Source organism: Paramisgurnus dabryanus, chromosome 4 (genome assembly GCF_030506205.2).
Source record: "Paramisgurnus dabryanus chromosome 4, PD_genome_1.1, whole genome shotgun sequence".
Taxonomy (NCBI): domain Eukaryota; kingdom Metazoa; phylum Chordata; class Actinopteri; order Cypriniformes; family Cobitidae; genus Paramisgurnus; species Paramisgurnus dabryanus.
The window spans coordinates 29595847-29623773 of NC_133340.1; the positions used below are offsets into that span (position 1 = coordinate 29595847).

At 35.3% G+C, this 27927-nt stretch overlaps 2 protein-coding genes across 3 annotated transcripts; one reads left to right on the forward strand and one right to left on the reverse strand.

Annotated features, from left to right (window-relative positions):
* The first annotated feature begins 16260 nt into the window (after positions 1-16260).
* On the forward strand, positions 16261-24648 carry LOC135735635 (B-cell receptor CD22-like). 2 transcript variants are annotated; one of them, XM_065254076.2, is made up of 10 exons: positions 16261-16389; positions 16615-16698; positions 20077-20415; positions 20492-20743; positions 20837-21097; positions 21174-21437; positions 21612-21708; positions 21965-22010; positions 22091-22171; positions 22283-24648. In XM_065254076.2, the coding sequence occupies exons 2-10, from the start codon at positions 16626-16628 to the stop codon at positions 22298-22300; spliced, it is 1431 nt and encodes a 476-aa protein (XP_065110148.1). In that variant the 5' UTR covers positions 16261-16389; positions 16615-16625; the 3' UTR covers positions 22301-24648. The 2 variants fall into 2 exon arrangements, with proteins under 2 accessions (XP_065110148.1, XP_065110147.1); XM_065254075.2 differs by having other exon boundaries at positions 22091-24648.
* Positions 24649-24914: 266 nt separating this feature from the next.
* On the reverse strand, positions 24915-27767 carry LOC141282034 (butyrophilin subfamily 1 member A1-like). Its single transcript, XM_073814374.1, has 5 exons — positions 27536-27767; positions 26782-27090; positions 26423-26668; positions 26228-26344; positions 24915-26072 (listed from the first exon to the last, which is right to left on the reverse strand). The coding sequence occupies exons 1-5, from the start codon at positions 27609-27611 to the stop codon at positions 26038-26040; spliced, it is 783 nt and encodes a 260-aa protein (XP_073670475.1). The 5' UTR covers positions 27612-27767; the 3' UTR covers positions 24915-26037.
* Positions 27768-27927: the final 160 nt, after the last annotated feature.

The window sequence follows — 27927 nt, forward strand, 5'->3', positions numbered from 1 at the left end:
TGAACAGTGGTTGCACCCGATTCACTCGCATTTTCTCAACAAGACATTAACATGTAAGCTCTATTCAACTACTAGACACAACATGACTGAAGAACATAACAAAATATAAACTATTAGTTTAATTCACTCTTTGATTACTTTTTCGAACAATTACAATTAACAGCTGATCATGGCATTAATCATCATCAGAGGATGAGTACATGGTGGTCATAAAGGGATGGACAAGGTCAGAAACAATGCTCAGGTAGGCCGTGGCATTTAAACGATTCCCAGTTGGCACTATGGGGCTTAAAGTGTGCCAAGAAAACATTCTCCACATCATTATACCACCACCACCAGCTTGCACAGTGGTAACAAGGCATGATGGATTTATGTTCTCATTCTGTTTACACCAAATTCTGTCTCTACCATCTGAATGTCTCAACAGAAATTGAGACTTATCAGACCAGGCAACATTTTTCCAGTCTTCAACTGCCCAATTTTGGTGAGCTTGTGCAAATTGTAGCCTCTTTTTCCTATTTGTAGTGGAGATGAGTGGTACCCGGTGGGCTCTTCTGCTGTTGTAGCCCATCCGCCTTAAGGTTGTGCGTGTTATGGCTTCACAAATGCTTTGCTGCATACCTCGGTTGTAGTTGCTATATATATATATATATATATATATATATATATATATATATATATATATATAATGTGAACAGCATCTAAACATTTTTTTTTTATTTTGCACAGAAAAAAACTTTTGCACATGATTGAATTAAGTTTTCTTAAAATAAAATCAACATTAATTAATGGTCATTTCATTTTAATAAAACTTGACTCAGTCATGTTGAACCAATGTCCATAATTGATAATTAATTTTAAGGAAAGAGTCATGTGTGATCTTTGTGATGCTATGTTTTAAAGGTCAGTTGGTAAGCATAAATGTACTGTTTCATTTAGAAAAAAAATTAAATTTGGTTTTACAAAATTTTTAATGCTATGACTGTATGTCAACATTCAAAGCATCTTTTCTTGAGTGCCCCAGAAGAAAGAAACCATGTGTGAGTAAACACCAAAATATATTTCGTTTCTAAGCGAACTGTTCCATCAGGACTGTACATTTCATTTACTATGCATATCAAATGAAATGTATCTGATGCATCAGGTGTGGATTTGTAAGCAACACTTGACATTATCATTCTCATAGTGTTTTACAGGTACTGTTCATAAGATAAATGACTCGTTTCCATGACAACTCATGAGGATGCGGATGAGAGTTTATCATTTATTTTGAGCTCATAAGAACACTTCTAATGTATTTCTAACTTTATTAAAATCACCTGATTTATTCTCATCTGACTGCTGGACTGTATTTTAGCTTTATTTGAACTTAGAAAGTCAGTCAGTGAATCATTTTCATCTGAAATTTTATCTGAAATGAAGTTAAGGTAAATTGACAATGCTAAGGTGAATATTTATGTGCTAAAAGATTAAAGAAGAAACATTTCCCATAATAATCACACAATGCGATGACTCTTTTATTTCTTTTTAAAGCAACTTACAGTGCATAACAAAGTATACTTTGTATCAGTATCTTACCCTGGGATCGACCCCACAACCTTTTGCCACGCTAATGTAATGCTTTACCACCGAAACACAAGAGGAGTTCATTTTCAATCATTTATTTATTCATTCTAGTTAGTTTTAGATGCTTTGTCATATCAATTTTATGATATTATTACTTTAATACATATTGTATTTTTTATCCATGTGTTATTTTCTATTAGTTGCCCTTCTGTCTCATTAATTTTATGATGCTGTTTCCTTTGTTAAGCACTTTGGTCAGTCTGTTTTATGCTGTTTTAAATATGCTGTATAAATAATAATAATTAATCATTTGTTACATTTATATAGCACTTTTCTGCACCTTTAAAAGCGCTTTACATATTAAAGGGAGATTATTCTCAACCACCACCAATGTGTAGCATCCACCTGGAAGATGTGATGGCAGCCATATTGCGCCAGAACGCCCTTAAAATAAACTAAACTTGAAACTTATTTGGCTTCTTATCTTTTATATATATATATATATATATATATATATATATATATATATATATATATATATATATATATATATATATATATATATATATATATATATATATATGTATTTTTTTTTTTTTTTTTTTTATATACTAAAAAATATCAAAAAATATGTATAGTGTGCATATGTATATGTTACTATATTTTACACCAAGCATTTTTTGGCCTTTTTGTATTTTAAAATTTATAAAAAATAGCATTTACATTTTTATTCCATTAAAAGAAAACATAACAGGTTTAAAAATATTAAAATTAAATATATTTTCAACTGCAAAAATATACTTTTAATTTTATATTTTATACATACCTATACATTTTATACAAAGTTTTATGTTTTGGCCAGGAAAAATATATTTTATAAAATTTGAAATTTATTTGCTGCCCCCGAAATACATTTTGAAATATATCTTAATATATGAAGGTTTAAGCCAAATATAAACTGTGAGACAGAATGAGAACAGACAGGAGAGAGCATTACATAGTAAGATATCTCATCTTTTACACAGTGTACACGATAAAAGATTGAGAAGAGAGAAAACACAGAGGGATGTTTCTGATATAATAGGGTCAGTGTGTGAAGACATTGTTCTCACTTGACAAAAAAATCAAACACTATAAAAAGAAGTTTGAGTTTGTGTTGAGAGGACACATATACTGTAGTATCTCACTGCTGTATGACTTTAGATGAACGCTCTCATTCTTCATTGATCATTTTAGACCATAGATTCTCTAGAAACCTTCAATGAATGTTACAAAATGTGTAAAGGATTTAGTTATGTTTACATTTCTATATTTATCTATTTCCATTTTTGCCTAGCTTGGCACGCTGGAAGGCGACTGATTTCTCTGAAGAGCATCTTCTCTTTGATGTTGTTGGTGAACGTTGCTCCACAGAGACCGACGGTTTCTTCGATCCAGGGCAGAAGAACGCTCGCCGCTTTGATCTTCACTATGCATGAATCTTTGTAATTTTCCTCCAGTATGCCACCGTGGCTGTGATGTGTATTTCAAACCCTAACATTTATTTCTGACTGTGAGGCCATTTACTACGGTAAGTGTTGATAAAGCCCAGCAGAGGTTCACATCTGGACGCAGTGAGAGAAATAAAGGAGAATAGAGTTAAACTAGAGGACAATTTTTGTTAGAAATATCTAAATATGTCCAGAACTCGTGTGGAGATTTATGTGAGACTTCAGATTACAGCCAACATTCGACTTCAAAACAAGTGAAATATATAAAAATAGTTTCGCTGGGGCTTCGCAGTGAAAAGTGGAAGATACCTGTACATCAAATCTGTGTGGCCATGAAGGCCGTGGAGAGTTTGTTGAAGAAGATCTTCTGCTTCCTGAAGACCTCATCATTAATAGGTTAAACTAAATGAACCCAACAGTGTAGATGCAGATATCTACAGGTGTGTGATACCGCTGAAGAAGATTCAGATAATGACATTGACCTGTTAACTCTTTTGTACAGATGATCAGATGTTCCTGCTTCCACTAAAGCACACAAGATGCTCTTCAGGACCTTCTGAACCTGGACCATGAGGAGATCCAGAGATGATGTTTTTCTGTCAGCCAGTCCTGCAGAATGAAGTGAATGATGGTAGTGGAGCATCATGCGGTATTGTTTCAGTATCCACTCAGGTCAGTGGGAGGACATTTGAAGACACTTGAAGTGAAATCTTTTTCACTTTACAAAAACCAGAAGTGAGCGTCCAGAAACAAAGATGACAGCTTTCAAATCTCATACGTCTGTATGTTTGGATGCTTCCTAGCCGCTCACTTGGGTTTGTAACAGAACACAAATGTGTTTTTTCCTCTTTTTTCTTCCTAGCCGCTCTCTCTGGGTTTCTGTCGATGCTCTTGAAACACACAAGTGTTGTGTAGTGAAGGTGAGATGGGCGGCATGAGATTTGTGTCACTATTCATCAAAATCTAACATCTGACCAGTGGCAGAATTTTGGCCAGATGAGCTGAACGTCTGTCACAATCATTTACAGCGGGATAAACATACACAACTGTGATGCTTTCTAAACACTTCTTCGTGTAGTTTCACTACAAAAGCACAAAGTATTGTAGTGTAGTCCATCTATAGTGATTTTAAAAGTTACAATCAGATTTTGATTGTTAGAAAAAGTTTTTTTATGCTGTTTTTATGATTCCTTCAAAAAGACATCCTACACACTGAAGACAGAGAGTTACATCTACAGCCAAAATAATACAAACATGTCCTTCAGATCGAGCTTTAGACACAAATCATGAAGGACTAAAACAAAGCAATGAAAAAACATCAAATTGTAGGGTAAATATATTAAAGCAAAGAGCAAATTCTTCCGATTTCATTTTTGTTGACATGACAGATATTGTTGTCCTTGGTTCTCAGGATTTTCATATCTGCCGTATTTACTTTCATTAGACGTGAAGAGCATCTGTAAACACAACAGCCATCTGTCAAATCCCACGTCTCCATCATACATCAACATTAGCAGGATTCAGACGTGCCGTATCGGTTTCATTTGCTTCAAAGAGAATTTCCAAGAACACACGTTCACAGAATTATAATAATATTAAAAAACTTTTCAAAAGGTTAAGAAGCCTTTTGTTTTGGTGAGGGATAATGCTTGGTTTTTATTGGATCGTCTTATTTTGAAGATCAGAACTTCAAGGCTGCGATCACAAGGGAAGTAATTATCACGAAAGAAAAAACATCAAGTGTAATGCCAAAGAGAATCTCACACGATGGGGTAAAACATCACAGTTTAACAAAAACACACCCACCACAAGTTCAAATGTACAAACCCATAACCTCTCTTCCAATACTTGAGATCCCTTGAAATGCTACATATGCGGCTCACTGAGTTTTATGAGCGAGTTATTGTGTTAAATGAGTTAAGTATGACCAAACCTTACATGTCTGACTCATAAACTGAAAGTCAAGTATCGCTAAACCTTTCAAAGAAAATGACAAACAAACACATTCTGCTCGGTAGTTGATTCTCAATGAGCACTCGACATTTCCACGATAACATACTCAAGAGATAAACACGCTTTCTTAGCATTTCTGTGATGATGATTTTCCCAAATCCGCTCCGAAGTCGGCAGCTCCGGTTCCAGAGTCTATGTGGGTTAAGTGTTCTTATTCTTCTGTAGCTTTAAATCACATCTTAATGTTGGCTTTAGAGCAATGACACATTTTGTTTTTAGATGATTCATTCTGCTAAACATTTGTATGTTTGTATGAAGGTTTTAATGGTTATTATTATATTATAGGGTTTATATACAACAGCTATCAAATAGCACAACATATTCATTTAAATGTACATGCTCAGGTGTATAATCCACCAAGTCAGATATGATCAAATACTTTAATATTTTTTCTATTATTATCTACAGTAAAGTAAAGCAGCTTTATAAAACAAAATTTAGGGCAGCGGACTCCACTGGGTTCCATTAAACAGCTGATATATTAACTGTCATCATTATCAGATGAAGGTCACAACAACTGCAAATATGTTTTTAACTCATATTATACCAAAAAAAGATCAATATGAAAGGTCATTTATATAGAGAAAATGTAGTATAGGGTCTGTAGGGAAAACTGCAGTGACCCGATTAAAATACAGTCAACATCAACTGCTTGAGTTCTCACTACACAAATCACATTTTTATTTTGTTATATCTGTCACAATATTCATTATTATTGTGTGTACTAGAAATACACATTAAAAACTTTGAGCTCAGAAAGTAAAAGATGTCAGGAGAGGTTATGCTTTTTACCATGGTTAAGATGGTTAATGCTAAAAACATTTCTATAAACACTTCAGCAGTTGTTGAAGTGTCTGATTGTTTTAATTATACAGGATTTCCTGGAGATTTTAGTTTAAGGGTTCACCCGGAAACAACACAAAGCCGACTGTTCGTAAAAAAGGCTTTCATGTTTACATCTGTGACAATATGCTTCATCAAGAACAAATAAACACTGTGGGCCCTATTTTAACGATCTAAGCGCATTGTCTAAAGCGCACAGCGCAACATCTAAATGGGCGTGTCCGAATCCACTTTTGTTAATTTAACAACGGGAAAAATGGTTTATGCGCCGAAAAGGATGTTCAAAAAGGGTTGGTCCTATTTTTTTAAGGAGTAATGGGAGTATTTTGGGCATAACGTGCAATACACCAATGAGAGTCTCAGCTCTCATCCCCTTTAAAAGCCAGTTGCGCTGGCGCTATTTCTAATCCCTATTTAGATGACGGACTGTAAACTGAAAAACTAAGTGGAGGAAGAAGATCCCCAGTTTAAGATTAATGTTAAATAATTGTGTTGTTTTTCACTTGTATTGAAATTGTTATTTTTTATTAAAACCTTTAAAACTCGTTTTCTTTTAGTCATGGCAGTAAAAAAGCAGGCTTTTAATTGCTTTAAATGTATGGCTATCCAATATCATCAAAAAAAATTTACAAGTATGTAAGAAAAGGTTTGTACTCTAAAAATACTTTATTTGTAACAAACAGGAGATAAAGAATTTACAAACGGCTCTCCGCACGTTTCAGCACTTGGACAGCGCCAGTTTTTTTTTAAGCATTACTTAAAAATGTTTCTCATCTCACCATATCCACAGGTACAGAGTCATCATATACAATAAAGAAAAAAAAAACATTTAAAAACAGATGCATTTGTTTAAAGCAAAGCATTTATTTACTTACCAGGCTGCAGGTGAAGCAGCTCTTTGTGCCTTTTAACGTCTCATAATCGGTCCTCATTTATGTCCAAGAGACTCAATAATAATCTTATATAAATTCAATCCTTTAATCTTTCATATTTAAAAGCGTTTTTGTGCTGCTGCGCATTCATGTATGTGATAAGCAAACCCGAGTTGCCGTCTCGTTTATAGGCATATATTACTAATGCGCTCTTTAAATAAAAAAAAACATATTGCGCCATTGACTTTAGAGCATCAATGGTTTTAGTTGATCAATGGCGTAATCTATTTTATTTGCCTCAAAATAGCAACACGCCAACAGTGCGCCTGAACAAACCTCGTTTTCAGACCAGAACGCCCATGGGCGCAAAAGGGGGTGCAAATGCATTTGTTATTTAAACAACTAGGTACTAAACCTGAAAATGATAATTGGGCAGGGTGGAAACTAGCAAAAGACACTTGCGTCACGCATTGCGCTGCATTGCACCGGGTGTAAGATAGAGCCCTGCATGTTTAAAAGTATGCAATATATCTTAATGTGTTTGCTATTGTTGTTAACTTTGGTGAATGATGGTTGTTCCACTAGCAGTCGGTGACTTCTCTTCCGTGGGGCAGGAATTGAAAATATGTATTTGGTGTGTCGTGTGTGGCTCGTCATGTCAAATGTGTCATGTCACGTGTTCGGAGTGTCATGTATGTTGCTCGTCATGTCAAAATATGTGTTATGTGAACCTATGTGCATCATGTCAAAATACATGTCTGCTGCACACGCGTAGAAAGAGTTTATGATTAAAGAGATGCTCACGTTCACAAAATATTCGCAAGACACTAACTTAACACTAAACTCTGATTACACATGAGATTAAGCTAATATCTGGCAAACGTGAGCGTCTCTTTTATCATAAACCCCTTTGAAGCGTCTGAAGCAGATACGTATTTTGACATGATGAGCCACACACATGACAGGCTACATACATGTTTTAACGAGCCGCCACAAAATAATTTTTTGAAACGAAATGTGATTGGTTGCTTTACGTGTCAGTCATATGAACTATTGGGCATTTTTTGGGTCAATGTCATACATAAACTTTTATTTAAATTTGAAATCTGTCTTCTGTAGGAAGGTCTGGCGACGTGATGTGAAGCAGAACAGAAGTGTAGGTGCAGATCATATTAAACATCCCACATCATACTCCCATTTATACTTTAATACCTCACATAAAGGGATCATTGAGATGTGTGATCTTACTTTTTAGATTGAACTCTGTTGGAATATTAAAGAGCTGTAAAAATCCCACAGACCCCCCCCCATATCTACAATAGACAGAAAAATATCACAAACACAGCAAGTATGCAGACAATCAGAAAAGCATGGCCACAACTAAACTTTAACAACAAAATCACAATGACCTACAGCCAACACAGATAAAAAATATAGTTTATCTTCCAACATTAAAAATAAAGAAGCCAATATTCCATTTTGAATAAAAATCAACTTGATTATCAACTTGAAAACTGTAGTCTCTCAGATGTGCTCGTGCATCTCTCCTGATGATTGTGAAATCTGTTTTATACCCTGTGGATCACAGACACACATAAGAACAACATCAGTGATTCTGTTGAGAGCTCATGGGTCAAAATCATCCAAACCAGACACTGAGAAGGAGAAATAGCTGTTCAGAATGTCCAGCATCTGTAGAGGATTACTGAGATGAATGAGTACTTACACGACAAATAATGATGAGTCCAGAACAAACAGAACCGGCTAAATCCTTATCTACTGATCCAGAATCAGCTCTGTGGTAAAGTGACAGGAGAATTAAACATCTTTATTCATGTCAAAACCTACAGATGATTTGATATCAAACAGTCTTCTGAAACAGCATCCCAATGGAAATAAAGCTGTGACGACTGAAGTGTGGCTGTGATTCGACTAAGCATTAAAATAATAACACATACACACGTTACAACTGCCTTTACGATTTGATCAATACTTCAATATTTTATTTTAAAATCATTTCTGAGTTTTCATTACATACTTTAAGCATGACAGCAATGGACTATAAAAGAACAAAAGAGGTTAAAAGGTTTCCAATATTTATGTATGAAAGCTTTCTTAATGTTTTGTTTTGTAGCTGTAAAAATGTGGCAATGTTACGATTAAATCTTGCAAATAACATTCGCTTCAGCACACTGTAAAAAATCATTTGCTGCCTTAAATTTTTTTACAAGTCATTTCAACTTACTATTATTTATCTTGCCTTGAGATTAGGTGTTATATGTAATATGTTGTCAATTTCATTTTGTAGGCACTCATCTCTTGTCAAGATAAATAATAGTAAGTTGACATGACTTCTGAGTAAATCTAAGTTGATTCAAAGAATAAATTTATGGCGGCAAATATTTTTTACAGTGATGAGATCTGTCTGCACTGTTTAGCAGCTTTATTTTTAAGAGCGCATGTTTGTTTTTTTGCATTATATTTAAAGGTGCAGTGTGTACATTTTAGCGGCATCTAGTGGTGAGGTTGCGAATTGCAACCAATGGCTCAGTCCACTGCTCTTTCCTCGCTTTTGAAACACATAGAGAAGCTACAGTAGCCATCACCAAAAAAAAATGACATCGATGGAGACAACTTAGTAAAAAAAGTGTGTCCGTTAAGGGCTTCTGTAGAAACATGGTGGCACAAAATGGCGACTTCCATGTTAGTGGACCCTCTGTGTATATAGATAATAACGTCTCATTCTAAGGTAATACAAACATAACGGTTCATTATGAAAGGGTCTTTGTACACCCCTGATTATACATATATTAGTTTTGGATATTATTTTGCATTTCTGTCAAGAGATCCTTTAAAAAAATTACACACTGTACCTTTAAGTTTATGTTCCACTATTATTAGTGAAATATAGTAAAGGGTTAAAAACCTAAAACCCATTAACTGGTTTTGGTAAGTTGCAGTTTAGTGATGGTATTTTTGGAGATAAGGCTGACTAGTGAGTGATTAAAATGTATGAAAAATTTTGTATAGATTACCATTAAGGGGAATGAATGACCAGACGTGTCACTCTGAAATGACTCATAAATGTTTGTTAATGTGTAGTAATAAGAGTTCACGGCTGTTTAATGAATGATTTACATATAGAGAGATTGTTGCTGTTTAATCATATTAAACTGAGAGACTGACCGTTCACCGTGATTAATAAGAAATCTCTTACAATAATTCATATTTGAACCCATTATTTTTACAGTCTTCTCCTGTGTGGCTGTTCTTCATTTCCCATTACAGAGATGTTGACTGTACCGCAGTAAAACCCTTCTTATGCAAATCTGATAGAGGACAAGTACAGGATCATCACTACATGCATTGTTTATGTGACCTGGGTATGTTTTGTGAGTCTCACCTAAATGTCAACTTTATACTGCATACAGAAAAACTCTTTGTGTTGTGTTGTGTACAGAACATCTACAGAATTACTTACAAGATGCAACCTTCCCATCTCCAAAAGGGAGTCGATTCCCAAAGACCCCCATGATAAAATGCCCGACTATTTTTTTTTTGTAACTCATTGGTATTAAGCCTAAAAGTTCTGCATAATTAAGGGTGTGGCCACTTGAGTGACAGGTGAACTACAGTTGAGCTAGGTGGGCGTGGTTTCAGCACGTCCCACCTCTTTACCCCTACTATTGGCTTTAGAAAAGCTCTTTACAAACCTATTGGTGATGTCACGGACACTACGTTCATCTTTTTTACAGTCTGTGATTACATGATGATCCTCAGCTGATAGGGAATTAGTATGAGTTCAGCATGCGTGTGTAATTCGGATTAAAGTTAGACATCAAAGAGACTGAATGCATGATGTTGGGACGGTTTCTGCCTCAGGCTTCATGATGCTTCTCTCATTTACATTTGATGTTCACCACAGAAGCACATGTTGAATGAAGGTCAACACACGATTCAATCTGATCAGGATACACTGGGGTGAAGGCGGTTTATTTAGACTGTCTGTCTTGTGTTGTTTGTTTCAGCATCCAATTCACTACAGCAATCATGCAAACACCAAATGTACACAAAGATCACAGTCGTTCCTGGAGCTCAACGGGTAGAGCATTGTGCACAAAGGTCATGGGTTTGAATCCCATGTTAAATGCACTGTCTGTCACTGGCAAAAACATTGAAAAATATATAAACGCACTTTTCTGTCTGCTGGCTGTAGCACGATAGTGAATTTCTTCCACTTCTGTAAGGACTCAAAGGTGTTTGACTGAATGTGTTTACTGATTTATTCCAACTAAACTTCACATCAATTTCACATCAAGCATCTCGTGCTGAAGATTTCCATAAATGTAAATGTGAACGAGTTGCGATCATCCTCCACGTTAACATTTCACCATCCGTCCCCGCACAACACGTGCCTGCTTCGGGCGCTTTAAACTTACTGACATCGTGAATCAAAGCGTTCATGCAGATCGACATTACAAGTCACAGATGTAAAGCAAGGTTACGGATGTGTTGATGTGGTTGGTTAAGGCGAGGAGAGAAGTCATTATTAGTTTCCCGAAAGAGCCCGAGGCGCAGCGACAAAAGGCCCTTTAAAAATGAGACTGTTGCTCTCTGGTCCATTAGCCTGAAGGAAAAGTTCTGCTGGTGGTCTTCCATTACTCTGGCATCTCTCTGCCCTCCAGAGGAATCACTGCAACCTCACCACCGTTCATCATCGCAACACATGAAGGGAATTTCTTCCTCCGGGGTCAATGGGTTTCATCGGTCATCGTTCTGTAGGAGATTCTGAGAAGCTTTCGGTTATTTGTGCCAGATTTAGCGGACTTCCTTGCATTAAATACAGTAGGGGCCTCATTTATAAAGCGTGCGTACACACAGATTTGATCGTAAAACGTGCATATGCAAAAATCCAGTGCTTAGCCCCACGTCAGGGTCTAAACAGACGTATGCACTTTTGCTTGTCCAATTGCAGCAGGTTTCGCTTAATTTTTCAAAACATTTTAACCAAATGCTTTCAAAAAGTGGTGGGGACAAGTCAGTGTAAATGACACTATGGTATGCTGTTAAGATGTAACTTTTAAAAACAGATTTTTAAGTGTACAATGTAGATTACAACATTTAATCGTGACTTTTAAAGATACAAAATGGTATAAAGCATAAAGACAGAAGTGTAATCACAATCACAATCATTTATTTAGTGTGAAATTTCAACAGCAGTACAAAAGTAGTTAAAATGATATTGTACTGCAGTCCCGGCCCTCTCTGGAGTTTAAGTACAGAGAAATATTAAAGTTATTCATTCACCAGAACATTAAGACGTGAATTTTAAAAGTACATCGACTGAAAGACGGCCATGTCGAAATCTGTGACGTAGCACACAAGAGACAATGAGCGTTTGATATCACTGCCGTAAATCATAAAGAAATGTGTTGTAAAGCTTCTTGAAGTGCAATATTTGAATTCACGTTCACAACGAACGCAAGATTTTATGTTTATGGTCCCTGATGAAAACTGGGATCAAGATCGCTGAATAAAGAACGGAATTTAGATCTGTTCCTCACAATCGTATACATTTTAAAGATGTGGATTACACCGAATTCTTTTGTGAATTTATGTTGTGTTTTGGTATAATTTTTGTTGCATAGGAGAAAATGCCTTTTTTGTGTCATAGCAAACAAACTAAATATTACAAAATGGTTAAATGATTAAAGAAATGTTAGTCATTTTAAGGTTTTAAGGTGTAGTCTTGTTTAATATTGAGTTGTTCTCTGAAAGTCATGAACATTTCATTAGATTAATGAGTAAACTGTCTTAAATAAATAAGTCAGAAAATACACCAATGCCCGTAATTTTAATATTTATGAATATGTACAAATCTGCATGTCTAAAAAATTGTTAATATGTAAATAATTAACATATTAGTCCTGTCAACACGTTGATATTACACGTTTCAGTGTGTATGAAAACGTAAGTAAATGTATGTGTGGTAAAACCACAATTTACATAAAAATACACACACATATTCTCATGAGATCACGTTGGTTTAACTTGAATCCTACTTTAAATTTCTTCAATTCATCAAAAACTCCCACAAACTCAAACTCTGATAGATTTTCACAGTATGTGGTGATTACATTACAGATCCAGGATCAGCATTATCAACCACAGAGAGAGAAACTTATCTCACAGAATCATGCTTGTTTGTTTTGACGCCTACATTTGTGTCTCACTATAATGGCTGTCAGGTTCATAGTTTGTAATACATAAAGATTGATGTAACTGAGATGAATCCTCATCCGCACATCTGCTAAAAGTCACAAACCTGCGTCTGAACTTCTCTTCTGAGTTTCCAAACACTCTGAAATAACATGGCATTAAATCTCAGAAGCTTGTGTTTAACTAACTGTTAACTAGTCCTACCCTACAGATCACACACACACAGGTTTAGATCAAATGCTGGCAGCAGATGCTATGATCTTTAGCCTTTAGTCCCGGTGTGGATGAACCCTTGTCCACCGCTGCTGGTCTTTCCGTGTGGATGAGAGAAAGATCTCCCTGTTCATTTCCAACACAAGATGAATTCTCTTCCTGCTTCACGCGGCTCGGGGCAGGAGGGGAACTCAGGGTTGCAGACAATCCACAAAATGTCAAAGGTTGACGTCTAAATTGGTACAGAGGCCCAATTCTGGGAAATGTAGCGAAGAAAATGACATTTGAAGGCCAAACTAGGAGGCAGTCATCTGTGTCGACAGCGTTCATGAGCTAATGGCCACCTGTCTTTCTGTCTGAAGTGAGACGGGTGTCGTGAGACTGAAACAGACTCTTTAGACAAACGTTTGCAGTGCTTTGAGATGTCAACCACAATCTAATCTATAAACTTCCAACGTCCGGCCAAAAACTTGTTTAGTGTTTCATTGCTCGGTTGGTAGTGCATTGTGTTAGCAGCATGAAAGGTTGTGGGTTCAATCCCAAAGACGACAGATACTGATCAGATGTATACTGCCTTACAAAAGCTAAGTGCAGTAACTACGCAAACACTGAAACTGAGAAAAATGCCCTTAAAGTTTTTTTTACACCAGCCAGTCAATTTTGGCACACACGTTTCTCTGAAATGGGACAAAATTGAACCAGGAGACAAAACAGATCTCACAAAGCCCATTTCAACCCTTAACTCAATTTTGACCACATGCGTAGTTACTGGCTTTGGCTTTGTAGGGCAGTTTAGCTTGCACTGAAGTCACTTTGGATCAAAGCGTCTGTCAAATGTGTTTGTCATCCAGATAAAAAAATGCTGATGCCCATAAAAAATACATTTCTCTGGTCAAAAATATGTTTTAAATGTTAAATACATTTTGTAGAAAGAGTAGCTTAATTAAATATATTTCTGAATTTGAAAATAATATTTGGCTTTAAATTTCATCCAGGTTCATCTGTCTGAACTGCACGAGCGCATAAATGATCGAGTTTCACTTTTCATCAATGACTTTCATAAGATCAGATTCACCTGCTTAACATCTCAATAAGGCAAACATGCCAATGTCCTTTTTAAAGATGACAAAATAAATTTTTAACATACTGAAAGAAATAACAAGATAAATATAGGAAACAGAAGACGTGCTACATTAAAACAAACTAAACATGTTAAAGACTTTAATTACTGATGGTTTAGTGATTGATTGTTTAACTGGGTATATAGTTACTCAAGATGGTTAATTTCGTCTCTCAGACTTACAAACATGATGTTATAGAAAAAGCAATGCATCCAGATTCATTTACACTTATGGTGCAACACTGACACCCAGTTTTCACTGAATGTACTACAGAAAGATTAGCCTGAAAAAGTAAAAAACATCATCTGATCTATTTTTATATAATGAGATAAAAGCATGTTATGTTAACAACTTTGCAAGCATTTTCTTGAGTCTATCAAATCAGATGTTACTAAAGTATTTTGTCATCTTGACTCAATATCAATTATTAAAACAAATTTACACAAAGTTGGACTAAAATAAAAGAATGAAAAAAATTTAAACGGAGAAAGATATTTCTGTTTTTATTGAGAAATATGGCTGTTGAGAAACAAAATGACAATTAAGTTTCACATCTGTATATTTGTCATGATTTACGAGGAACAGGACCCAAGTGCAGGTAAAGTAGAACTCAAAAGGGGTTTAATTGAAACAAAAGCCCACATGGGGTAAATGACATAAACAGATAACAATAACAGACAAGACTATGACATGAACAAACTATTGCAAACCTACACAGAACTAGACTTACTTTACTTATACAACAGTTAAACAAACCAAAATCATTCAGAACAGGACAGAACACACTGGGGCTTTAAATAGGAAAAGCTATACAAGATAAAGAGGGAAGGTCAGGTGAGTGGAATTAATCAATAATGAATAATTAATGAGGAAACAAGGGGGCGGGGTCAGAGACAGACACGGCAGCACACAGCCCCAATAAAGGCCATGTGCTACCACACAAAACATGGGTACCCACATGAATTACTGTGACAGACAGGCAGGCAGGATCTACCAAAAGGGACTACCAAAACACACTTGTAGCCAATCAGCAGTAAGGGGCGTGTCTACTAACCAACATCATTGCCTGGGTTGTGTATGTGTGGGGCGGGTCTGTCAAAAGAAGGTCCAGATTCGATTGGGGTAGGGGCGTGTTTGTTAGATGATTTCAAATGTCAACATTGGCTTCAGACATCAGAGATCATGCACCCCACCTTTAAGTAGGTACTCGTTAAAATTAGGTACCTATTCAGAGACTATGCGGTTTCAGACACAGCCAGTAGGCTTGTTCGAATTCCTGCGGCGCCGCTAGAACTGACAGGCGGATGACGTTAAAGTGACACGAGAGTGAGACGAAATTACACTTTGTATGGTTTCTCGAATTGTTCTCGAGGTATTTTGACATCATCCGGCTGTCGGTTCTTGCAGCGCCGCATGAAGTCGAACAAGCCTATATGTTTCCTCTCTCTCTCTTTCTCTCTTTCTCTGCACTAAAGGGCAATGCTGTGGTTGGATAATGCAGATTAAGGGGCGGTATTATTGTAATTAGACTCGCTACATCACAAAACAGGCGAAATCTGAATGACCTCATTTTTCACATGCTTGCAGAAAATGGTTGATCAAAACTAAATTACTGAGTTGTTCTTTTTCATGTTTTCTAGTTTGACCCCTATGAAAATTAACCATGATTTTACTGCAGTTGAAACCAAAATCCATGGTTACTGGAATAAAGCCATGGTTACGACAAAATAACCATTATTTTGACAACCATGGTTAATGCTGATAGTAATCAATACACCAAAAAACATGGTTACTACACTTTTACCCTAATAAAACCATGGTTAATTTTCGTAAAGGGGATAGAAGCACTAGGCACACAATAATAGCACTTAAACAAAAGTCTGAATTTCAAGCTTTGACCCCTTTAAGATGTTTTTTTTTCAGTGATGTACCCTCTGATGCTGGAGGAGGAAAAACCTTTGCGCAATAGAAAAGAAAAAGCTGTTAACCACAGAGTTTTTGTGCTCTTATAGTGCAGCATTTGGTTCCTGAAGATCAGACAGACTAAACTCGGTAAGACAAATCTACAAAATAGTAATTTCTTTCTGTAGATGAAGTTGAGCACATAACATGAAAACATTATACAGAAATATCTCAATAACTTAATAAAAGTGTCATTTACATAAACTGATGAAGTAATAATAATAAAAAATGTGATAAACTATAACTATACAGTTAGTGTATAACCTTTACATGCTGTGTTGTTGTTCAGGTCATGATTATTTCTGTATTATACAGTAGGTAGTTTGATGATGATGATGATGATGATGATGTCTATCAGAATGGCTTCTCTTCCTCTGATATTTCTGCTCATTGTTCAAGGTAAATATTTCTTTTATTATTATTATTAAGCATTTTACTTATTTCAAACAAAACATATAAAACAAAACATATATATAAAAAAGGTAAATATATCATTAAATATTCTCTGGTAACTTTTATTAATGTAGAATTGCTTTATTTTTTCATTATGTCTTATTTGAGCTGCATTTTGTGCTTTGTGACTGATGTTGTCTTGTTCCGCTTTCACACTTGATATTGTAAATCTTTTCACACCTTCTTTTAAATGTCACCTATTTCTTTTTTTGTACTTTATTTTTTATTTATTTTTTAAAAAACAGAACATACAATTTGGCCGCCAATACTTTTTACATAGGTTATATAAACAGAAAAAAACATGTCATGCAGTGGTCAGTGTACATCATGGCTCCATGAACACAATCCATTTTCCCCAATATTGCAAATATTTATCAATCCTCAGGTTTAAGGAATAGGACATCCACTCCCTGCTTTGAATACTGGTTACAAAATTCAGCCATTCCATTTCTGTTGGAGTGTCAGGTTTTAACCACTTTCACGTTACAGCTTTCTTGCTGGCTGCTAACAGTGTCTTAAACAGGTATTTGTCCTCCTTTCTCAAACTTGTTGGTAAATTACCCAAGTAAGTTGTTAGAAATGAGCAGTCAATTTCTATGGAAGGTATTTTTGGTCTTTTTTAAATTAATTGATAAAATAAAAACTTAAATAGCAAAATATGTCCCAAATTTGAAAATTAAATGCTAAAATAAAAATTAAACATTAAATTAAATTATTTCATTTTCAGCATGATGAAGCATCATTCTGGCCAAATTGAAAAATAAAATTAAATTGATGATTTGACATTTCATTTTCCATATTATCTTGAGGCAAGACACCCAATATTAAAATAAAAAGGCAAACTTGAAAAGGAATCTGTAAAAACATTTTTTAAAATACTTTTTATTCATGCCCAAGCAATAATAGGGACAAAATTAAAATGTAAAGCAGTGATTCTTGGGAATTTGGATAAAACAGGTTTAAATTTTGGAAAAAAAAGTTACAAAATCTGAAGGTATATCATGATAGACCAAGGTCTGTACAACAATTTACTGGTGCAACCTCCCCTGTTCGTATTTTTTTTCATAAAATAGGCATTTTTCCAGTTATAACTCATAAAACATTTACTTTTAACCTAAATAGAAAAAGTAATGATTTTTTTATTTAATAAACATATTTTTGTATTAATAGAGACTATTAATTTAATAACTCAACAGCACTGAAGAAACATATTGTAAGCATATTCATTTCAAACAAATAAAACTCTGTCTGACGGTGGTGACATTGGCCTCATTATTCCAAAATGTATACCACTCAAGTCAATGGCTTCTTGCTAAAACTTTATGTAAATATTTGGTCCAAAAAATAACAATCCTGAGCACTGTGATGAACAAATATCAAATCATAACTTCCTAAAATACATAAAACCTGATAGAAAACACAGAAAACCTGACGGTGGGGACAAAAACCCAATATAGATTAAAAAAAATAGATGAGTTGTTCACATTAGCCATCTTGTTTCCCCTCTGTTGCTAGCTACTTCAGACCTCTTCTTAAAAATGATACATTTATTTCATAATCTAATATTTTTTTTACAAAGATGACAGTGTTGACATGTTATGGTTGTCACAGTAACAGTGTCCAAAAATATGAAGAAGTATAGAAAAAATAGAAAATAGCAAACATACAGGAGCTTGAGTGATCTTGAAGCATGCAGTAGAGCTGAAGGTTTGAAAATGGGGTCCTCAGGAATGCAGTTGACCCTGTAGTTGTCTGATTTTATTGCTTTTTATAAATATCTGACGGTGGTGACGAATATGTGGGACACATTTTGAGCAATCACAATATAATAGTAAATATTGTTCAAAACTCACTGTTTGTAGTTTTTAATACATATTACAAATGTGGTAAATATATTATTCAATTCAATTATTACTTTTGGCTTTTTTAATCAAGTTGAAATGATTATCTCTTAACCGAGGACAGCTGATTTTGTAGACAATGGGCCAGCATATAATCATTAAATTAATAAAAAATTAAAATAAACCTATATGTGCAAAGGACCCCCTGATTATAACATTGATTCTTTTTCTTCATGAAAATTTTATTAATATCCAAAAGAATTAGCACTTTTCTTAGTGGGACATGTTTTTGACAAAGTTTCAAGAATCATTGAAAGTTTAGTTTTAATTTTATGTTCTGTTTTTTTTTTTGGTTTTATTTTTTATTTTCGTTTTTATTTTCGTGTTCATTTTTTTTTCAACTTGTATGCAAATTCAATGTTAATCAGTGGGTGGGGCTTACTTGCTTAAAAAAAGGGGATTGGCTGAAGCAGTGTTGCCAACTCAGTGACTGTGTTGCCAACTTAGCGACCTTATTGCTACATCTAGCGACTTTTAGACCCATTTAGCCAAACTTAGCGACTGTTTGGATGAATCTTAGCTTCACATCTGTACCGATAGGCTACTGTGTCGATTGTACTGGCCCACGAGTGCCGGGTGGCGCTGTCCCGGTGAAATGTGCGTCTACCCTCTGTGCATGGAGCTGGGCAGAGCTCAAAAGATGGATATAATATTTGTATTACTTCCTGCCAATATATATAAATGACAACTCCAGAAAACATAAAAGTGGTCTGCCAGCTGTTCTCCAACATAGACCTCTCCCCTTTACCCCAGTCTGAAAAGATTTTAACTTGGGGGTTAGAAAGTATCTAATGAGATTGCGCCAGCAAAAATCTCTCCATGCACCCAGATACAACCGGGACATAACCTCCCCCCTAAGGAGTGGCTACCAGACACTACACCTCAGGGTAAACAAAAAGTCTAGGTGGGTGGATCTGGGGGAGGAAGGGCTTTGAAGCCAAGGCGGAGCTGGTAGAACGGGAGGTCAGGGCGGGTCCGGTAAAACAGGACCGGCCATCTTGGCCCAGGCAGAGTGTTCGTGATCGATCATCCCAGAACCGACTCAGAAGATTCGACAAACACCGGAACCGACTCGAAGAGGAGAAAGTAAACTGTTGCCTACAATCCGTGTGTTTGTTGTAGTCCAAGGAAAGAGATTTACGTTAGAGATTTTAACTCTTACTTTAGGATTTGTACCTTTTGCATATCATTAACATGAACTACACACTTACACACCAAAGGAAATGTAAAATCTTGAATCGGACCATAGGTGCCCTTAAACACCTATGACAAAATTCAAAGTGAACAAAATTCTCCCAGAAAACTCAAGATTCTCAAAGATGATATCTTTTGCCATGAGCTGTTGTTTTATGTAGAAGTATAATATATAATGCATTCATGTTAAAGGACCCTTTGAAACAGATAAATTAATTGTGTGTTTCAGGAGTTTATAGTGCTGATGATGAGAGTGATGTGAATTACAGCCCTTCATCCATCTGTGCTCTAAAGGGTTCAACAGTGATAATAAACTGCACTTATAAATACCCTACTGGACACCCGATCAATAACACATTCTGGACAAAGATTAACAGTAGTGATCCTCCAGATCTGTCTGAGGACTCTGAATACAGGCAAAGGATTCAGTATCTGGGAGATAAACATCACGACTGCACCATGAGACTGACTGATGTGAGACAGACAGATTCACACAAATACTATTTCAGATTCACCACTGATAAAAACAAATGGCTTGGTGTTCCTGGAGTGACTCTTAATATCACAGGTAGTGAATTACTCACTGATGATAATAATATGTATTGAATGATATGTAGATATCTGTATCTGTGTTGTGTTGTCAGATCTTCAGGTAAATTCTTCAGGTAAAGAAGTGACAGAGGGAAAATCAGTGAATCTTACATGTAAAAGCAGATGCCGTCTGACTGACAGATCAACATTCATCTGGTTTAAAAACACACAGTTATTAAGTGAGAGAACGGACAGAAACAATCAACTCATCCTAAAGTCAGTAACAAGAGAGGATACAGGCAACTATAGCTGTGCTGTACAGGGACACAAACTCATATCACCTCATCAATATCTCAATGTCGTCTGTAAGTTCATACTTAACTCTTTTACAACAGCTACTTCATAAGATCAGATGCTCTAATACAAAGCAGGACCAATCTTATATGTTATTTCATTAGATGCTCCAAATAAACCTGTGATCTCCATCAAACCTTCTGGTGAAATACTGGAGGGTGATTCAGTAAATCTGACCTGCAGCAGTGAATCAAATCCACCTGTTCAGAAATACAGCTGGTTTAAGGGGAACAAAACATCATATCTTGGATCTGGAAGCACCTACATCATCTCAAAGATCAGATCAGATCACAGTGGAAAATACCTGTGCAGGTCCAGGAATGAACTTGGACCAAGATATTCAGAAGTGACTTTAAATGTTTTGTGTGAGTTAATATTGTTGCTGAATTATTCAAATGATATTAACAGTATTTTCATAATTAATAAACGTTTAACTTTTAGATCCTCCAAAGGAGGTGACAGCATCCATCGGTGGATCTGGTGAAATCCTGGAGGGTGATTCAGTGAATCTGACCTGCAGCAGTGAATCAAATCCACCTGTTCAGAACTACAGCTGGTTTAAGGTGAATGAAACATCACATGTTGGATCTGGACAGTCGTACACTATCATTAACTTTAATTCCAGTCACAGTGAATGGTTTTACTGCGAGGCTCAGAATGAAGTCGGATCTCAGAGATCTGCCGCTGTATCAGTCAATGTTAAAGGTAAAATAACGTTTTTATTAAATGATTTCAATGCTGCAGTAAAACATATTCATGCTAGACAGTGAGAGAAATATTATGATGCTGTCACTTTAAATATCTTGCACAAGTTTCACACTTTTGAGATATGCATTTTGTGTGCGTGTGTAACTTCTAATTATCTTGTTGTCTTTTCAGTTGTCAGTCGTGTCTCTTTCTCTGCAACTTTGGGGATTGGATTTTGTGTTGGAGTCTGTGGAGCATCAGCTTTTCTAATTGTTGGGATGTTTATTTGGTAAGAAATGTGTATAAAGGCCTTTTTACACCGAGAAGAATAACCAAACTAAACCAATCGACAATAATCTTATGTTCAAAAATTATGAAAAAATAATTGCCACTGATATTGTTCCTCTTTATGAACTTAATAATAATAATAATAGAGACATTATTGATTCTTTCAACAGCAAATAGTTTTTATTTATAGTGGTGTCAAATCACATTTCCCCATCCAGTGATAAAGGATGTTAATGTCTCCTGTTTTCTTATGATAGCAGAAGAAAGAGTTTAAGAAGAAAAGATTCTGAACAAACACCAGAGGTGAGATAATCACAGATGACAACTTTTCATACAAATGCTAGTAGATTAAAGTGTCCATCACTCGTTTGGTTTCATTACAGAAAGATGATGATGCCAGTAATGACACATACACAGCCCTTGAACTCAAGAACAGATCATCTGATCTGTATGATACACTTACGGTAAGTTTAATTCAACTCAATTACTCTGTATGAAGAACAGAAACATAATCATTTTGTTTTATTCATATGACCAGTTTAAGAAACTTTTTGATAATCCATCTTTGTCTGCAGCCCAAGCAAAGATGCTGAAGTAAAAGGCAGAGAACAAAGAAACAAATCTTTTCATCTCTAATGATTGACAGAAATCATAAAAATTGAGACACACGCTTATATTGTTTCATTAGAAAAGTTTAACAAACATTGTCGTGGATTTTCCAGATGGAATAATGGATACAGAGAGATATGTAAACTAATTTGTTTTATTAAAGAATTATATCAGACAGCATTTAATAAAACACTGGCTCAGCCTGGTGATCACCAAAAAAATGTGACAGCTGAAGTAACTCTCCAAACCCCCAATTTCTATTCTTATAGTTTCATTGCAAGCTTGCAACAGACAAATTTCCTGTTTTTAACACCTTTAAAGAATCCTACCTTAGATCCTCATGTGCAGAATGTTTTTATTATTGTGGGTTTATTTTGAATCATTTACATAATCATCATAATCATTTCAGAATCATTAGTTATCCATATAATTGTTTATTTGATTTTTAAATATTATTTTATCATTATCAATTTCATTATTATCATTTTATCATTACATTATTGTTTATTCATTTATATTATCTATTCATTTATTCATTCATTCATTAATTATGTTTATTCATTTATTCATTCATTATTATATTTCTATATTTTATTATATTATTCACTCATTCATTATATTTTTATACTTTATATGTCTTATTGATTTCGTCTTATAGTTCTCTCACATTTGTGAAGTTTCATGATCTGTCCTGTCTGTGTGTAAACAGAGATAGATAAAGAGAATGTTTATGGAAGCTCAAGGTTTGTGGGATGTTGCTATTAGAAAGTTTTGGTATAACAGTGCATGTTGAATTCATGATTGTTGGACGAGGTTTGAACATTGAGACATTTGCAACTGAAACTGTCCACCAATAAAACTCTGTTCTATTTTATCATCAAAACCTTCGTCTCATGTCCTGCTTGTGTTCTTCTCTAGCAACGATCGATCAACCTCTTAACTAACAGAAGTCTGTTAAACAAGTACATTTATATTTTCTGACGTGATCTAGCATCCGGGGCTGGATCGTTTTTTATTTTGTCTGGTGTGGAGACCTTTTAAAACCCAGACTCAGTGTTTTCCATAGCATCAGCTACTAATTCTGCGTCTGTCATTTGCTAATTTGAGCTGACCAATTGTCTGTTTTTTTTTTTTCAACCTTTTAGTTTCCACCAATCAGCAATTAGGTTTGCTTTGTTGCTACAGAGCAAGTTATTTTTGTTTCAATGCAACGGCACTTTTCTTGGAAATTTAAAGGTATAGCGGAAGATTTTCTTTTTCCGGGTGGATCATCATCATCTAAACTATTGGTCATCCCAGATGTCAATCATCTGATGATATGTTGACGTAAGGCCGTTGTACGTGCTCGTTCGCTTTCTGCACATGGGCACTTTCAGGTGTATATGTGTGGTGGGCTACGGTTTCAACCATTCCTTGAAGCTTGCGTTCTCATCGTGTTTTTTTATGTCTGAGGGTCGCAAGACAAAAAAAGTGTCTACAAATTATATGACAAGAAGAGAAAGGCCTATGAAGAAAGTGTTTTTGGGAGACTATTTCACACACTGGCGTGCGCTAAAAGCACAGGTTGGGCTTTCCACGCGAAGTGCATTGTTTTAAAAAGTGGAGGGGTGGTTCTTTTCAAAAATTTGGGAAAATCTTCCGCTATACCTTTAACGATGCACTTGCAATGAACTTGGTTTAAAAGGGCAATGCACTAAATGTTCTCATGATGAACCGCAACTTAACAGCAAAATAGTTCTATTCAGTTGACAGAAGTCACTTTAATATTCAACTTTAAGATATGAAAACACTCAGTATATGAAACCATATGATAATAAAACAAATACAGAGTATAAATGCAATATGAATATCCCAAATTCTCTCACAACACGAAAACTTTACTGTATTGCCTTTACATGTCATGAGTAATTAAAATACAAAAAAAAAAACTTTTTTTAGTTCATACAGTAGTTAATAAATATTGAAAATGTAAGAATATAAGAAATATTGTTGAGATCTGTTAAACTCTTCTCTCTTCTTTTAAACGAGCGTTTGCATTTCATTAGCTCATTTGCATTGTAAAGTACACACCCAAAAGTGCACATTTTTGCTTGTACACTGGTGTATATATGGGTTTTAAAGTCCAGTTTCATTGCACCAAAGGTTTATTTTACATCTTCAAAAATCTCATAATATAACCCTTTAACACTTTTGTGAGTCAAAGAAACTCTGGCATAGAGTTAAAAATGTATATATCGTAAAAATGTTCATTAAACTCTGATAAGTGTGGAGTTATATAATCTCTGAAAAAGTGTTGAAATCAATTGGGTAATTTAACACTGGACTGTTGCTGTGTAATATATGCTCTTTAAAATTATATTTGAAAATATAGTTTTGCAGCATTGGATCATTTTAAAATATCTTTAACTATCTTAAAATATATTTCAATATTTCCCATTACTATCTACACTGGAAAACAGTAGATTGTTGTAAGCAAACTCTAATTCACAGTCACGTTTAGTTTAGATACAACCCAAAGTTTCTCGATAAGAAATACAGGCATATTTACATTGTGAGAAAGCTCTGTAACTTCACATTAACAAAGTGTTTCCATTTATAGGTTATTATGAACAACCGCAAGACAACCAATAAACTGATTATTCATCCAGAAAACATCTCTATCGTGGGCTGACAAGCACATTCTTACATTAATGTTTCATTCAGTTTGAATCCAACACCCACACTGAATATATAAGCTTGTTTGCAGAAATGATGATATTTGATTTGTTTACATCAATGTGTAAAGATATGCATATGAAGATCCACCTATAACTCAGAACAACAACACTGTGAAAGATGGGAGATTCTGTAGCAATGGCATATTTTGTGAATGTTGTGATTGATAAATCAAGTTGCACGCAGGTAATAAATAAAGGAGTAAGCTTTCAACAGCATTGGTTGAGTTCTTTTGTTATATCTTCTGTATTAGCAGTCAATCAAAAGCATTTTTTATGTTTTTACTCCTGTATAGCTCAGTGTTAGAGCATTGCATTAGCAGCACAAAATCTTCTGATATCTCTTAAACCGCATCTCATCGACTGGCCACTAGAGGCTCCAAAAGGGAGTAAATTCCCATAGACCTCCATGCTAAATGCCCAACTTTACAGTAGAAAATAATATTTTAACAGCCTGGTACAAAAAGTGTTTTTGGTCTAAATAGCTAATTTTGCCCTTCATGACAACTGTGAGGGGGTGAATTATTTTGTTGCTCATCCATTTAAATGATATTTAGCCTTAAAGTTCTGCATAATTAAGGGTGTGGCCACTTGAGTGATGGGTGAACTGCCACTGCTGTCACAACAGTCATGCTATGTGGGCGTGGTTTCAGCTGCCAGCCACCTCAGCTTCACCCACATCCCGCCTCTTTACCCATTTTCGGTTATTTTTGCAAGTGATGTGCGGTGACTCAGGCTCCGCCCACTATTGGCTTCAAAAAAGCTCTTCACAAACTTATGGGTGATGTCACGGACACTACGTCCAGATTTTTACAGTTTATGGGTAACAACAGACACACTGATCAAAAGGAAATGTATACGTTGTAAAGCACTGTATGTTGCTTTGGATAAAAGCGTCTGCCAAATGCAGATGTAAAAAATTTTCTCAAAGTCTTAAATGTAAGTTGTAGATGATATATTTCATGAATCACTGTCGAGATTTTAAGATCTTGTATTACTAACTGCTGTTAAATGTTCATTCTTGATGTTGCAATGCGTCCTCCTACGAAGCCAGAAAAACATCATGAACATCACACCCACCTGGCATGAGCTCAAAAACACAGAGAGACTACATTATATTTAAGAGATCATATTTTAATATACATGGAATTTATCATTTTTAAATATAAACATTTAAAAAGAGTAAAGTTGACTTACTTTTCCTTCTTCTACACATAATTCCCACAAACACTGCAGCGATCACAAGCAAAACTGCGAGAACTCCACATACTGATGATGACGTCATCAAAGTGCTGTTTGTCACCGGTCCGGAATCTGAGCATGCAGAAACAAATCACACTGAGATAATATTTGGTTGTGGGGTAATCCAACACAAACACAGTACAAGCTTACCTTGTGTGCAGATGACTATATTGTTCCCACTTGATTTTGTCACCTCACATGTAAGCCTCTGGATGTTTGTGCCATTCAGTGTGATAGAGTCGCTGGTATCACACAGGCCTGTCTCTGCGTCTTTTGTACATTGAACGGATAACGGCAGAAGTTTACCGTTGTGTCTCCACAAAATCTTTCCTTCAGGATGAAGTTCTGGGAGCTGACAGTGGTATTGACCATTGCTATTCTTACACTCCATGCTGGCTGATAAAGATGAAATGAAATGGATCAATGCATTCTAATCCTTTCAGTTTTTGAGCGATGCATTTGAGGAACTGAATAAGTTTAATACTGCATAATGGGGAACACACATTTACCTGTAACCTTCAGATAGATTTCTTCATGTCGTAAAGGTTCCTCCTGGTAGTAACATTTGTAGAGTCCCTCATCTGATAAACTCACACTGCTGAACACAAGTGAGCAGTTTCCGGTCTGAATGATCACCTGGGTTCTGTTCTGGTACTTCTGATTTATTTGGCTCTCCTTTGCATCATTGCCGTAACAATTTACAAGCTCCTCATTTCGACTCTGCCAGACGAAGAATGGAGGATGAGCTGAAGGACAGGAACATGGGAGGACTGCTGGATCTCCAGATGTTGCCGTGATGTTGATCATGATTTGGCAGTCTGTGGAAGAAATGCATATAAACACAAACCAATACGTGATTTAATCGTAAAAAATATACCATAGTGGTTCCACAGTGATGGTATCAGATACTAATGGTACTCTAAAGCGCTTTATAAAATACCATGGTATTACTACGGTGCATGTCAATAAAACATTCCATATAAAATTTAACCATGTTACGTATAGATTACCATAGCAAAAATATAGTGGTTTACTATAGTAAGCATGTTTTTTTTATTATTGTAGTCAAATTGTTAATTTTAATAAAATAGATGACAGAAATGCTCTGTTAGTGTGAAAAGTGATTGAAATAGAAGGAATGAAACAATTATTACTGCAATTCTTCCATAACACAGTCATTTATATTATAATTAATTTTGAACAAATTTTTTGGGTACATTTTATTAGTTAGGTATTAACTGGTCTGGTTATATTCATACTCACCACAGCAAGAGTAAAACAGCAGTAAGACAGTAACTCCTCTGAAACAAAGACATCTCGATACAGAAACTAAATTCATCCCGACATCTGATTCTCGTTTATTTAATCTATCCGTAATTCATTAAAATCAACTGGTTTAAGTTTGTTTTAGTTCACACCACTTTAGGTGGCATCTTTAGTTCTACCACTGGAGTGACTCGTGACGATCACGAAATAAAGATTTGAAAACGAAAGTAAATCCACAACTTTCACTTCGCTAAACTTTCTCCGGTTTCACGTCTTACAAGTGAATGCCTTTTATTGTTTTACATCCTGTATTCATTCTCATTCAAGAGTTCTGAGTATTATTTTAGAATCTTACATCTCATAAATAAACATGAACAGGAATCTTGCAT